This window comes from Juglans microcarpa x Juglans regia, chromosome 1S, assembly GCF_004785595.1.
Source record: "Juglans microcarpa x Juglans regia isolate MS1-56 chromosome 1S, Jm3101_v1.0, whole genome shotgun sequence".
In the NCBI taxonomy this organism is placed as follows: Eukaryota; Viridiplantae; Streptophyta; class Magnoliopsida; order Fagales; family Juglandaceae; genus Juglans; species Juglans microcarpa x Juglans regia.
The window spans coordinates 24,635,477-24,650,402 of record NC_054595.1 but is presented as its reverse complement, the minus strand read 5'-3'; the positions used below and the strand labels follow the sequence as shown (position 1 = coordinate 24,650,402).

Here is a 14,926-nt window from a genome sequence, read left to right as displayed (position 1 = left end):
TGTGAAAAATAAAGAAAATATTATAAATTCAAAAGCATGACGCAATATAACATATTTTTCCCGCAGAAGGTATAAATAATGCAGTAATCCTGTGTTAGTGAGAGTGTTTTGTTGGTCCCTTTAGTATATTATAACTTGGTGCAAATGCTATTGATTACGCAAAGAACAATACAATGCATTCTGCTACTTTCTCTTCGAAATGAGTTTGCATATCATGAGTGGTTTTGCCCTCGACAACTTGCCGAGAGAGAGAGAGAGAGAGAGAGAGAGAGAGTATCTGTCACCACCGAACGAGGATTAAATGCCAGAGTCCGCAGTTTAGTGCTCCTTTTCTCTTTTTTCTAAAATATTTAGCTAGGCCTAGCCATGTTGTTTACCTGTATTACTGTAGGATAAAAGACAAACGAGAAACTTCAAAAAAGTGAGGGTAACAACAGGGAAAAAAAAAAAGAGTCGATCAACTAAGTAAATTCCATACATCTCTGATGATCAGCATGAACTTCACTGGGTCATGGGGAGAAAACAAATAGCTTATATATGGAATTTATATAATATCATTGAAGTCTTGATCCAGTTCAAGGAATTTGCTAATCCACTCTAAATTCAACGCACTTTCATTCGAGAAATCAAAGAACTCATCTACATCAAACTTGATTTTTTCTGAGTCTGCAAGTCCTCCGGCTGAATTTTCCTCCTCTCTCATTTCTACATTGACTTTCTCTTCCGCTTTATTTTCCTGAGCATTGCAGCCTTCTACTGTAGCAGCTCCTCTCTGTTTCTCCTGTTTTATTTTCTTGCTCAAATGAGAATTCCAGTAGTTCTTTATCTCATTATCTGTTCGTCCCGGTAATCTTCCGGCAATCAGAGACCACCTAAAAGAAATATACGCAGAAAAGAAAAATCAAGATATGCAGACTTGATCGTATTTAAAGTTAGTTATGTTTTTCACATGTGAACTATACCTGTTTCCCAGTAGTTTATGGAGCCTCAGAATCAAATCCTCTTCTTGGGCAGATATATTCCCTCTCTTGATGTTGGGTCTCAGGTAATTCAGCCATCTCAGTCTACAACTCTTACCACATCGATTCAGACCTTCAACAAGCACAGACCTGTTAAGCTTAATGATCAAATTTAGGAAGATTTCTTCTTCTTTCTAAGAGAATACATTGAAGTTATTTAGTAGTTAAGACTTCGACTGGAGGAATGAACAAAGACCTGATTTATCTGCAAGTTTCTTCCACCTTTTTGCACCATGGATTTCAATGACCTCTGCCAGTTTCCGATCTTCCTCAACCGTCCAAGCTCCCTTGCTGACTTCCTTCTTAGTGTAGATCTTATTCTTGGCTTCTAATCTGGAAACTTCTTTTTTGATTGACTTGTCTGTCGTGGAAGCCATTATCTTACGTTGAAAGATGTCTCCAAAGTTGGAGAGAGAGAGAGAGAGAGAGAGAGAGAGAGATTTTGAGAAGATCGGGGAGCTTGCTCTGGTTCTTCCTATTATCTACCTTTCTTAGTGGAGGAGAAGAGCCTCAGCTACCGCTTTTATCTGCGTGACATGTGTCTGTAAATGGGATATGAAATTTGGAAGTGCATAAAGAAAAAATCCCTCTGATCATGGGCTTAGTAATTGAGCAATACGAGTGCAGTAAATTTTTTTACACGCTCGATGCTACTACAAAGGCTGCTAAAGGTAAAAAGAAAGTTTCAAACTACTCAGGAGTCAGTGCGCAAAAAAGCTCACAAAAAGCATCATAAGTAGCGAGTAAAGATGAACGGCAGATGGATATGATAAAATCATTAGATACCCAGAGTAGAGTTATAGAGTAGGATAGCTTTGTCACGTAGTAGCCATGGTAGGTAAAAAAATAGTGATTTCAATCTGTACAATTTCCTTTTTGCATGTGCAAGATATATAACAAAGCCTATGCACATTGGTTCTAAAAGGTTTGTGTCAAAGGGGAATATGCCAAGGGTTTAGCTGCAGCTGCCACTTTGTTACGGGAGGATCTGAGTCAGATGATATTGAGTTATTAGACTATACATTGATTACATTGAAATACCTAGAAGTGGCAGATCAACATAAAGAGGACAGAAAATCGTGATATTTTCTTGATTGGAACAGTTTTGAGCACGTTTCGATATTTTAGCTATAACTTTAATTACGGGTATCAGAATCGTGTATATGATCCCAATTTGAAAAGCTCTTTTAGGCACGCACGTCGTGGGCACCAGCTACGCTAGGTGTGCATCATTTTCAAAGCCAAATTCTACTGTTTTTTCCTCCGATTTCCTATTTTTAGTTATTTGTTTCTTTTTATGGTAATATTTCATTTATTGTTTTGAAAGTGATTCTAAACTCGATTTGGATCAGATTTTTAACAGATTACTTCTTTATTTACGTATTTAATTTTGGTATGATTATTGAGATTTTACTATTTTTGATAAAATTCTAGTACAATTGATTTTCAGATATTACAGTTAGGCTTGTGGGTTGATTTGGTGACTCTTGAATATTGATAATTGAATTGAACATCAGATATGTTTTTTTTATATTTTTAGGTGATTCTCCTTTTTTCTTTTCTATGAATTACCTGTTAAAACTAACCTGTAGAATAATCACTATTTTATCCCACATCACACTTTTAGGCTGAAAAACGCAACTTTTCAGTGCCACAAAGAGGGGAGATTGAGAACCCCGTCGTGAGTGCATGAAAAACTCAAAATCATATGATTGGTTGGGCTTCTAATTTGTTGCTGTAAGGCCTTGAAGTATCCGCAGATTTGACAGCATAATTTTCAAATTAGTAACTTTGCTATGTTTAATGCCCTACAAGTTTGAAGTAATTTGAAGGGTCATTTTAAAGGTTATGCAACTTCGGATGTTGAATGTCCGAGACACTTGAGCTTGTTTTTAAGGAAAAAAAAAACCTCAATTTTATTGGTAATCTTCACTTATAGTAAAAGAAAATTGTAATTACAATCAGGGACTTAGAGACTACGAATGTTGAAGAAAGACCAAAACTTATACCTCAAAAAACCTAGACACCAAGCCAACTATCAATACCTGAGATTACAGATATTCAAAAAAAAAAAAAAAAAAAAAAATCCAAACCCATGTATAAAAAAAAAAAAAAGGCCATAAACCAACGAAACATGGATGATTTGAGAAATTGCGTTTTGATTACTCAATAATCAACCGCGCATCACGCGAATGTGCGACACGTAATTATACTCTAAAAACGTCGAAAACATCATTAAATCAATCCCCCCCATATTGTAAATTGGTAGTAGTTGAAGATGTTTGACTAACATGTGGGGCTTAATTTCAGACGGTCCTTAATTAATTCAATCATGGATGCAGCATTGATTCATCGAGTCCTTCAACCAGACCAACTACTGTATGGATCAGTGGCGGCTGAGATGACTGTGGATTGTGTAAGCTACTACGTTTGCAAAAGAATGCCGTTTGCATTATTCTAATGAATTCTCGATTTGCTACAGAAAGCCTGCATGCGATTTCTAATTCTCGATGAAATCAGACAAAAAGAAAGAAAGGTCTGCCAAAAGTCGATATCAAGTTTGAAGTTTACTTTAATTCAAGGGTTAGGTGACTAAAATCTTGGACCAGAAACCATTTATAGAGAAAACTTCATCGGTTCCCTTTCTATGTCAAAAACTTGCAAAAAAAAATCTGCTTTGTCAGACTGTTCGATCGAGCTACTTTCAGAAAGTGGGAAACGAATTTACTGACTCAGAGAGTGTGAGAGAGAGATCACATGCAGTGTACGCTGAAAATGGGAAATAGGCAGCTAACGTGGATTGGTTATCAAAACCAAAATGATTAAATGACAAAATTCTGTGACAGCTCTGTGTTTAAATAATGTCAGAGTAGGGTCAGAAAAGCATAGAGTTGAGAGAAGAGAGTTATGTGTCCTCATTCGGCTCTCTACGATACGAATTCTTTGCCTGATGTCGAGTTCATTGACAACAAACATGCTCTGATCTCTTTTTCACAACCCCTCCTCCTCTTGTAACCTCAACGAAAATATAGAACTGTGTTGTGGATTGGGAGCTACTCCTAAAGTTTTAAAAATTAATCTTATATATTGTATAATTATAATTTTAAATATAAATATTATTTTAAGATTGGCCCCTAATGTTCAAACACGGAATGTATCACTTAAATATCTTTAAATCTATTAATATAATAGCCTTAATTTGACATATTAAAAAGTCTTAACTTGCACATAACACAATGTGCTTTCTTCTTTCAGCTTTCACCATCTAAGATAAAGAGTGTAGCATTGACACAGCCAAACAACTTTGAGAGTAGCACTGACACAACTTGAGAAAGTACATGCTAAAAAGCCTACCCCAGCCAAATGCCACTCCTTTTACAAGACCGAATGGATTCGAATGGATTTGAGAGAGAGCAGAAACAATTCTTTTTTTAGATTTGAGATTGAGAAAAAGCAAAGCAAGAAAAAATCCATAGAACTCGGAAGTCTACCCCAACACCATAGACACGAAAAGCAGAAAAGGTAAAATATTTTCTCTATCTCTTTATTTGTCTTTGAAATGCATTGTACGATTTGTTTAGTTTTATATCAATCATTTCATGTAAGTTTTTCTAGTTTTTTTGAGCTTATATGGTTACATGATTTTTTTTTTTCTCATATAGATCATTCTCGACTTCATTGAATTTCTTGTCTATCACCTATACATAATCTTACTTTTATAACCTTCGAGATGTTCTTAATCATATATTAATCAATTAACTAGCTAGAAGCTTCAAGAGAATTTATCTAATAGTTAAAAAAATCTAGAAGATTCTTGCATATGGGATGATTGATAAGAAGTTTCTAGAAATATAGATAGAATATGTGAATAATTTATTTCCTTTTGTGAATAATTTATTAGTTATTCACATGCTTTTTTTTTTTACTTATTAATAGCAATACAATTATACAATAAAAATCTAACGACTTTTATATCATTAGGTACTTTTCAGATTTATTCTTGATCTATAAATTTTTCTTAAAGTTTAGAAAAATATGAGTAAGTCGAGAACGATTGTATAATTTTATGACGTATGATTATTTTTTATATATAATCACATGCAAAAAATACATATTACTTATGTTGATACATACCACACACTTTGCCGATTGGTCCCCCAGACACCAAATCCTAGTTCTGCCCCTGAGAGTAGTACACGTAAACTTGCTCTTTCGGAATGATCGCTAAACCCTCAAACCTCTTTGATTTGGCAAAGTGAAAACCTTCGATAGCACTAGAATCCCTCTTTTCCGGAATATATATATATATATATATATATATATATATATATACTCTCAAATTCTTATTCAAATTTGGGAGATTCAAGTGAGAGATAGATATACATATCAATACAATATTTATTGTTAATTTAATGTTACTCGAAATCTTTATGAGCATAATAATAAATATTATATGATCCCGTTGACGTGTCTATTTCTTTTATATGGCTGCCTTAAGTTCAAAAAAGAACTTGAAGAAGGGATCTTAATATCTATTTTGACTAATGATAAAAGCTTGTTAGTATAAACCCAAATCCATACAGCTCGCAACTCGATCATATATGATTATAGAACCCAAGAGTTTTCTTAACAAGGAAGTGCAATGACTCAACAGTCAAATAATGCCCTCTGCAAACTCACCGAGATAACTTGAAAGAACTTAAAAAAAGCAAAAGAGAATTTATATCCAAAAACAATAATACTGTTGATAATTAAGTGGGCCCTTGTTTCATGGGTTCGGTTTGCCTAATACCCAAGCCCTATCACCTCACAGCTTTGCATTGGATATGTTTTATGGGCCCAAACCCATGCTTTAAGCCTTATAATGGTGGTTTTAAAATGCATATATACTTTTCAACAAGCTGTCTCTGTTTGGGTGGCGGGACACTTGTATAAAATGCATATATACTTCTCTTCGATTTATTTATTAAATGAGCCGTTCGTTCGTGAATACAAAGTTATGACCGATTATTAAATGATACAACTTGTATAAAACTTGACTTGATTTGTATAAGTTTGTATAAATTCGAATAATTTCATATTTATTATTTCTTACATTATTATATATCTACATTTATAATGAGAATATTTAAAGCGCTTAAAGAGAATGGAGGAAATAATGTTATTAATAATAAACATATGTATATAAAAAATTTATAAAAATATTAGCAAAAATCATAATATCACGGCAAGAAAGTTTCCAGAGTTCTATGGCTTACCTATATCAGTATCAGCTACTAATTTTTGTCAAGTCTATATATGCATGTAGATGTTAAATCGTGTATTTACAAGTCGATGGTATTTACTTTTAGATGTTAACTCGTTTAAGCTTATAAAATATACATATATGATTATTATTTTCGTTTTCATTGCTGGAGTATTTGCATGGATTTACACCAGCAAGCACAACTTGTAATATATATATATATATATATATATATATATATATATATATCTATTACTATTATATAAGTGGCTATCAAACGGTCGCTAAACGGAAATTCTTGTTTTAACTGAGCGGAAAGTCTTATTTTAACGGCTATCAAACGGAATGTGCATTCTCTCGAAGCTTCTCCCCACCCACTCTCTCGCTCTCTCTCAATCCTCTGTATATTCCCCCCGACCTACTCTCTCTCACCCTCGATCCTCCTCAAACTCACTCTGTCCTCACGATTCTTCAATCGTGTCTCTCAAATATCTCAAATCTCCTCTCTACAAACGTTTCCCGTGTTTGGTCTCAAAGAAAATGAAGAAAACTGCAGCTAGGTCAGCCAACGAAGAACACGGTTCTTCACTGAAAAGGTGGAGTTTTTTTATTTTCTTCTTCTGATCTTTTTTTTTTTTATTATTTACGGCAGCCTACTCCACGGGAATATGCTCAAACACTTTCGATTCTTCACATTGTGGTTCTTCCCTCCCTCTCATTCTTCCCCTAGAGCTTCCGATTCTCATAGCTTGTCTCAGTTAAGTCTCCGTTGGCAGCCCCATTCTCCCTGAACAAAACCACTTTTGCACCCTCCAAACCACAAAAGGCAAAGCAAAACCATCAAAACTGCTTCCTTCTATTTTTCTTATTCTATTTTCTAAGTCATCTTTCTTTAATTTAGATCTCCAAGTTGATTTTTTGAAAGATTTTTTTTTTGGTGTTATAGTTTTTTGCCGTTTTAGTGAATGTCTCGGCGTTTTTAGCAAGTTGAGTGCTTCGGTGTTTGTGTTCCTGTTAGATCTGCAACTGGAAAACCATAAAAAGAAGATCACTGTTGGATTGACTCCATTTCGTGTTATCTTTACTTTATCTTTGGGTTTTCAAAGTCTCTACCTTCTATTTTTCTTTCGATCTTTCCGGCTTTCTTTCGCTCTCACTTGTAAAGCCTGAATTTTTCCTTTCGTGTTTTTTGTTTTGTTGAAGAAATCTAAGAAATATCCAATCTTAGTTTACTGTTTGGTATACACTGCTTTAAGTTTCTTTATAAGAAGTGGGAAGATGTGATTCAAGTTTCAAGTTTCTTTTCAAGTGTTTCAAGTTTCAAGTGTGCGAATCCAGTGTTTGGCCCCGCCTGGTTAACTTCGTTTTCTTTTTCTGGTTTGGAACTGGGATCTGCAGAAAGTGAAGATTTAGTCAACGTATGGAGGCAGTGACGGAAGGGAACTAGGTATTTGTTTTCCAGAACAAGTTTTTATTATTATTATTATTATTATTATTATTATTATATATATTTCATTTTCTAGATTTTTTTTGATTATGTCTTATTGAAGGCTTGTTCATGATTGGTTATTGTGTTGTCAATATCTTGTTATATTTTGCGGTAACGTCTTTGCAATCTTATTGGAAAATGAGGTGTTTTTTTTTAAATATATTGGAGAGGAGGTAAAAGGCCGAGAAAACTTAGATACTACCAACGAGGTTTATTTTCTCGATGTTAATTCTCATGAACTTTTACAAGGCATATATAGGTTCAAACAATCACCGAAAGTCGAGATCTGAAACAAAAAACATTAAAGATTGAGCTTGCGACAGGGTGTTTTCATCTAAGACCCAAAAATTTTTAGAATCATTTGTTTTTCGTGAACCTTTTCAATGCAAAGCAAGGTAATTTGTTAACTCAAAGGTGGCCCTCTGAAAGTCTTTGATGCAAGCCAGTTGAATAATTCAAGCCAACCAATTATCCAGTACTATTGTTTTAATAGAATATTTAGTACTAGCAAGTTTTTTGTTGTAATATTGGCGTTTGTAATTGTGAGACTTTAAGGTGTTATTTGTAGATACATAAAGTCGGTCGAGTGCAATAATTATTGTGAAAAATGTAAGACTGCATTTTTTCTATTTTGTTCTGATCTTAAATAAAATGGATGGGATCTATCAGGAGCTTGAAGCGTGACCTGATCCAGTGGGGCATACCTGCCAGAAGAAGGTAAAGCACTTATCTAATACCAAATTTGGTCTCTATTAAGTTTTTCTGTGCATATTATGTTGAATAATCCAACATCTTACTTTGATTTATAAGAGAAAACCGAATCAGAACCAGTGGATTTGGGTTTATAATTTGATACAGGAGAAAGAATACAAAGAAGCTCTTGAGGCTTTCAATGAGAAGAACAAGGAAAAAGTACAACTTATATCCAGGTTAATGGAGGTTAGTATCATAACTTTTTGCTTAAAATAAAAGTATATGAATCATGACACATTGTCACCTGCCCCTAGGACTTTCATTAACACGTTACCTGATTGGAGCATGCTTCTTGGCGCTATCACCACAATCTTCTTGGCTACTGAGAAGCAGTGGATGATACTTGATTGGAAACCTAGGCAGCCTGACATGCTCATTGACCCTTTTGGTCTTGGGAGAATTATTCAGGATGGTTTTGTGTTCCGGTAGAATTTTTCTATTAGATCATATGAAGTAGGTGCCGATCATACAGCTTCTATAGGGACATTGATGAATCATTTGCAGGTACAATTAATTCTTCAAATTTTATACCACTTCTTTAAAAACCAAAATTACATCCTTTAACAGGCCGTTCTGTTTTTCTTGAATAACATGTGTTTGAGATTTTTTTTCATGAGCTATTGCCTTATTCCTCCTGCTTTTGGTTCCAGGAAACAGCCCTTAATCATGTTAAGAGTGCTGGACTTCTTGATGTGCAAAAAGAACCTGATATGGGTGGTTACACGAATGCAGGTGGTGGTAGATCGCTATCCTACTTGGTAAGCCCACCACTTCATGTATATGGTTTGGCTTCTTTATCTGCAGTTGTTTTTTGTCATTTATGTTTATATTTCATTTTTTGTTTATCCATTTTCCATATACGGATTTGATGATTTTATCCTACATTGCTACCATCCCCTGTACTTTGCAGGACTGACTGTGTAACAAAGAATTTGCTCCATGCTTAGCTCTATTTACTTGTTTTTGTACTTAATTGTTCTAAACATTTACTAATTTGTGGGGAGGACACCTATACAGGGTCACAATTTTATATCTAAAAACTAATACACTATTTGTTTCTTTGTGGGACGATTTATTTCTCGAGCCCATTAGTGTAGGGGAAATGTTAGCCCAAGTAGTCATTAGCAAAAGCATATTAAAGGAAGAGAAACAAAATGGGTTCACATTCTGATGTTCCCTGTCTTTAGAAAATTGTATGGGAGAATGGACCAAGTTTGAAGATTTAGGTGAGGTCACTGTGGGAAGTCCTCCTGTAATCAGTAATCAACTGTTATAATAAAAGAAGTCGTGTAGTATTGGCGTGTCTTTGGAGATTGAAGTGTAAAAGGGTTTGAGGAATTGCTTTGTTAGAGAGAGTACTACTCTTAGTTGACAAAACTACTATCCTTGAAAGTCTTTTGCTACAACCTCTCTGAAAAGAAAGCATTCGGATTGGAGACTTGGGTTAGCAATATGGTTAATGACAGAACATCATGATATTCATGTAGGTTTGATATTATATCATTGGGTTTTGGGTACATGGATTGTTTTCAACTATGTATGTGACTGCTGAAATATGAGCCATATATTGCATTTTTTATGGGTAAAGTATGAGCCATGTCGTATTGTAGCATAGAGGTTTTTGCATTTATTTTTTAGTGTGAGATTCTTATTGTTATAGATTCAGTTATTGCTTTCCAATTTTGCACGTGACTATGGAATTTAATTCATGCATTCCATAGTGTTATTAGAGGAAACAGAATGGTGGTTTTATTACTATTTTTTCATTCTCAGGTTTATGAAGTTCTGAAGTTTCTGAATGAGCTCTACCTACTACAGCTAGAGATCAAGATGCTCAACAAGTGTTGGATAAGGAATTCCGTTTTAGTTAATTCCCCCAGTCTTTTGCAAAAATTCGGAATTGATATACTTCCCTTGTTGATCCAGGTTGGTTTTGTGGTATATAGCAGTAAATTGATTTTTTTCCTTATATGGCTTTGTAATGTTGCCTTCACCCCTTGCACAAGTAGTTAATTCTGGTGCAAATTTATATTTTTGCTATGGCTTCCTTTCTATTATCAACAAGTTAGTTTATTTCAGCAAATCTGACATGAATTACTTAAGAATACCAACATTTCAAGGTGAACCAGGCTATCTTGTGTTTACAGTATTAATCCTGATAATATTTCTCTTGAACTGAAGATTTTTTTTTTCTAATCAGCAATTTTTTGGCTGGAGTGTTCACTCAAAAGGATCAGCATGTGCTCTTAGTAGCTCTACATATTGGTGAGATGATCCTGCAAAAGCTTTCTGATATTTTCCTGAGTTCATTTATCAAGGAAGGTGTCCTTTTTGCTATTGATGCATTGTCATTTAAGTAACTATTACGGTTCCTTCTTTCCTTTTATTTGTCTATTTGTTTAATGAAGAAAATAGAAACTATCTATTCAAGACCTAGAAAATAAATATTCTAGAGTGTTGATATTGAAAATCATTTGTCGTATGGTGTCACATGTTTTCATGTGTTATGCTTTGACCCTACTTCAACACAAAAATGTGTGCTTTGAACTCGATATAATTGTCCGAAATGGTTTTTTAGATGGATTGATATTTTTCTTGCTTATGTTGGCATAGATGGATTGCTTTTGTGAAAAATCAAATTTTTTTTTATTAAAAATCTTGTCTCACCTAACTAGGTAAACGTGCTTTGCACGTTGTCCTGACCTAGTATATATATATACACACACATACATACACATATGTATATACATATGTGTGTGTGTGTGAAGCAAACATCATGAAAGGGACATCAGTTCCTTTTCTCCTCGTCTACGTGTCATGGCCACCTCTGCCAAGATCAAGAGCCAAGTGATCCCTACTCGCTGCTATGTCCTCCTCCTTCGTGTCTAGCCCTTCAGCTAGCCTCTCTCATTCATCCTACCCATCAGATCACCCTAAGTTAAATCTAAATTGTGACAACTACCACTCTTTGAAAAGTCCAACTCCTTCATTATCTACGTGGCCAGAAACTTTATTGCTTTTTTAATGGCAGCCATCCTGCCCTCCACAGTTCTTACCTGGATTACCCCCCCCCCCCCCCCCCCCCCCCCCAAAGCTCCTCTCCCAAATCCCAACTGAGTCCTGGTTTGAACAAGATCAATTAATCTGTAAACATTGTAACAGATAATGTGTAGATTCTTCTATAAATAATACACCTCAGCTTCCAAAATAATAATGGAAAGCATATTACGAAAACTATTGTAGTATGTGGCTTATATTGAGTGGAACACATATATAGAGAAAACAGACTAATGTTGAAAGTGAAGCAAAGCGGATTGAGAGGAGCGTAGTGTATCAAGCGAAACAACATTATAGGGGTATTATTGGGATTTTCTAATACCTCTTGTACGGCTAGGGTTTAGTCTAAATATATATGATGTAATCCTAATTTGATACTTAGTGAAAATTTAGCCCTCGCTCCTATGGATATAGGCACACTGCCGAATCATGTTAAATTCTATATGTTTTTCTTGTTTTCTCTTTTTTGTACTCTTCATCATAATTGCCACACGTAGCACAATAAAATCTTATCATTGCTTTACATAAATGAGAACTTGTCATGATTAATTACCATCTAAGAACGCAAGAGGAATTAAGCAGCCGAGGCATTCGATATTACAGTAATAATAAAGTTTAGGGGAAGCAGTGCAGTCACAAACTTTGATATGAGTAGGTATGACGTGAAGAGGATTTGCTCAAGCTCCACCTTGATTGCCGGCGACCTCACAAAATGTTCGCCAAAAAGTACTACTCCGATGACTAATTCCCTCGAAGACTACAGTAGTCCTAATTGTGCCCCATCAAATACAACATCCCTTCAACCCCTTTTTGCCATGACAAGCAGTACTGATCAGCCCTTAACTGATTTGAGTGACAAGATAGTGCATGTGTACCGCATCCAACAAGAGGAACAATTACAACCTCAGTCGCCGGAATACAAACACAAACATCAACAGGCCGAATGAAACATTTGTGGCTTGTAGAGACCTGAAATCGTGAAATCCATAAAGCCCAAGATGTTCTTATGGAACAATTAGTAATAATACTAGTGAGTTTGGAAGTGGCTATATATACATCATGTACGTCTACTTCCCGATCGCTGCAAGGGCCAAATTAGAGTGAGAAATTAGCTCAGTAGCAACGGGGAAACTGGCCGGCCACGGTTTTGATGGCATGCCTATACGCCAATCAAATGTGGCTCTCTCTCTCTCTCTCTCTCTCTCTAGTTCCTCAGCTAACCTCAGGCCCCCATGTTTGCGTGCATTAATTTATTGTGGAATATTGAGATCGGAAAGAGGAAGGAAGCTGGAATCAGGATACTAATTAAAGATTTCACAAAACAGGAATTAGTATGCTGTATTAGGGCTGAAAACCGATGGGTTCGGCGGGGTTTCGATGCGAAACCGACGTCGAACCAACGTCTGCCATGAGAGGAAAGAACTTGCCAAAACTGGTCAATTGGGGGAGAGAAAACCGATATTATCGATCTCGACGCGGTGCAGTTCGGTTCTTCGGCCTGCCGTCGACGTCTCTGTGATGGAGGAGAGATGCGTCGACGTTTACCATGAGAGAGCAGAAGAAAGTTACAGGTAAAATGGAGAAAGGAAGAAGACACGAGGAAGAAGAAGAAGAGGGGTTAGGGGTTTATTCAATCCATTTTGAAATGGTTGCGCCATTCCATATGTTTTTTTTTTTTTTTTTAAGTTCCAAGATAAAATCGACGTCGTTTCACTTATTTAAGTGAAACGGCACTATTTTATATACATATGTTTTAATATATATATATATATATATATGTATAAAGGGTCAGCCGGTTCAGCAGTTTTTTAAGAGCTCGAACCGGCTGATATTGATTTTCATCAATTCCTATTACCTACCAACTGATTTCGGCCAGTTTCTTACTCCGACGGTCGATCTAATCGGTTCCCAGCCGGCTTAGAAGGTTTTTGTACACCCCTATGTTGTATAGCCTGGATGGATGGTAGATTCCATGAAAGGCTTTTAGGATTCTTGAAAGGCCAGCTTATGCTTTCTAATTTCTTTCGGGCTGGGATAGAATCCAAGATAGGTGCATGCCTTGTTGCCGTCTTTATTCTTGGTGCTTCGTTATTCGCATAATTGTATTGGAAGATATTTACATGGCATATCATTTATGTGTTTTAATTTGATTTAAAAGATAATTTTTAAATTATACATATAACACGTGAATATATAAAGAGATTTGTTATTCATCATTCTTATACATTATATACCATATATCACATTTTTTTATTTTTAATTTATTTTTTTTGTTTTATTTTTCTTAAATTTATTGAATTATTATATTCATTATCTATATACTATATATTTGATAAGAGAAAAAAAAAAAAAAAATTGTGTATAATATACGAGGATGATGAAAGAATTTTTCATATATAAAATGTGGTCATGTAAAACCATTCAGTTCAAATAGCACTGCTCCTAGTTACACACTACATATAGATAGTACATGCTTTGGTGCCAGCTGCTGCCTTATATTTACGTGTTTTTCTTCTGAGTTTCTTAAAGTGCGCTTCGAGTAATTAAGATTTTGGCACTTTTAATATTATCTGTTATCCAAATAATGATTATGAGTTCAAATTGAATTGAGTCGGACTAGTCTGGGGAACAGAGCAGCCTGCTCGGTTTGATCGTATAGTATTTTTTGAATTTTTATTTTTATTTTTAATTTTTTTAATATTTTTTAATATTTTAAAAAAATAAAAAAATATATTAATATACTTAAAATTATTAAGAAAAAAAATATTACAGAACGGTACACTTAAGCGATAATATAAAAGCAGTAGAGTAGACTTTTTTAATTAAATTTACATCTTTTAATAAACTAGCGAACAAAATATCTAACTCAAATAATAAATAAGATAAATGCTTTAATTATAAAAATATTTTATAAAAATAAATTTATAAATTTATACAATTTAATGTTGTATCAAGATTATAAAATTATTTTTATTATAAAATAAAATTAACTAATTAATTATATAAAATTACGTCAATTTATAAATTTATATTTATAAAATATATTTATGATTGTAGCACTACACTATGTATTAACCTGGCTGAGCAGCAACATCAACCGCCAATTTTAGTTAAGCCAACCTTGATTAAGCTAGCGCACGCATGCGTATAATATAAACCAAGAAGTTTGATGCTCCAACAATATATATATATTATATTATTAGACGCTATAATTTGAAAGATGATCACTCTTTTTTTGGGATTTCGAATAAATATTGAAATAGAAAAATATATTACATAAGAAATTAATATATGTTAAATAGAAGCGAGCAACACTACTACTTCTATGCTTTCAATCAGGCCTCAGTGAGTCGTGACCGGCCA

The 14,926-nt window shown here is 34.5% G+C and overlaps 1 protein-coding gene across 1 annotated transcript; it reads right to left on the bottom strand.

Moving 5' to 3' along the window:
- Positions 1–424: 424 nt before the first annotated feature.
- On the bottom strand, positions 425–1,984 carry LOC121245033 (transcription factor MYB114-like). Its single transcript, XM_041143311.1, has 3 exons — positions 1,216–1,984; positions 963–1,092; positions 425–872 (listed from the first exon to the last, which is right to left on the bottom strand). The coding sequence occupies exons 1-3, from the start codon at positions 1,394–1,396 to the stop codon at positions 545–547; spliced, it is 639 nt and encodes a 212-aa protein (XP_040999245.1). The 5' UTR covers positions 1,397–1,984; the 3' UTR covers positions 425–544.
- Positions 1,985–14,926: the final 12,942 nt, after the last annotated feature.

Coding starts and splice junctions, on each gene's coding strand:
- LOC121245033 (XM_041143311.1), bottom strand. CDS start 1,396: ATGGCTTCCACGACAGACAAGTCAATCAAAAAAGAAGTTTCCAGATTA. Junction 1,093..1,215: donor GAAACTTGCAGATAAATCAG/GTCTTTGTTCAT, acceptor TGCTTGTTGAAG/GTCTGAATCGATGTGGTAAG. Junction 873..962: donor CATAAACTACTGGGAAACAG/GTATAGTTCACA, acceptor TATTTCTTTTAG/GTGGTCTCTGATTGCCGGAA.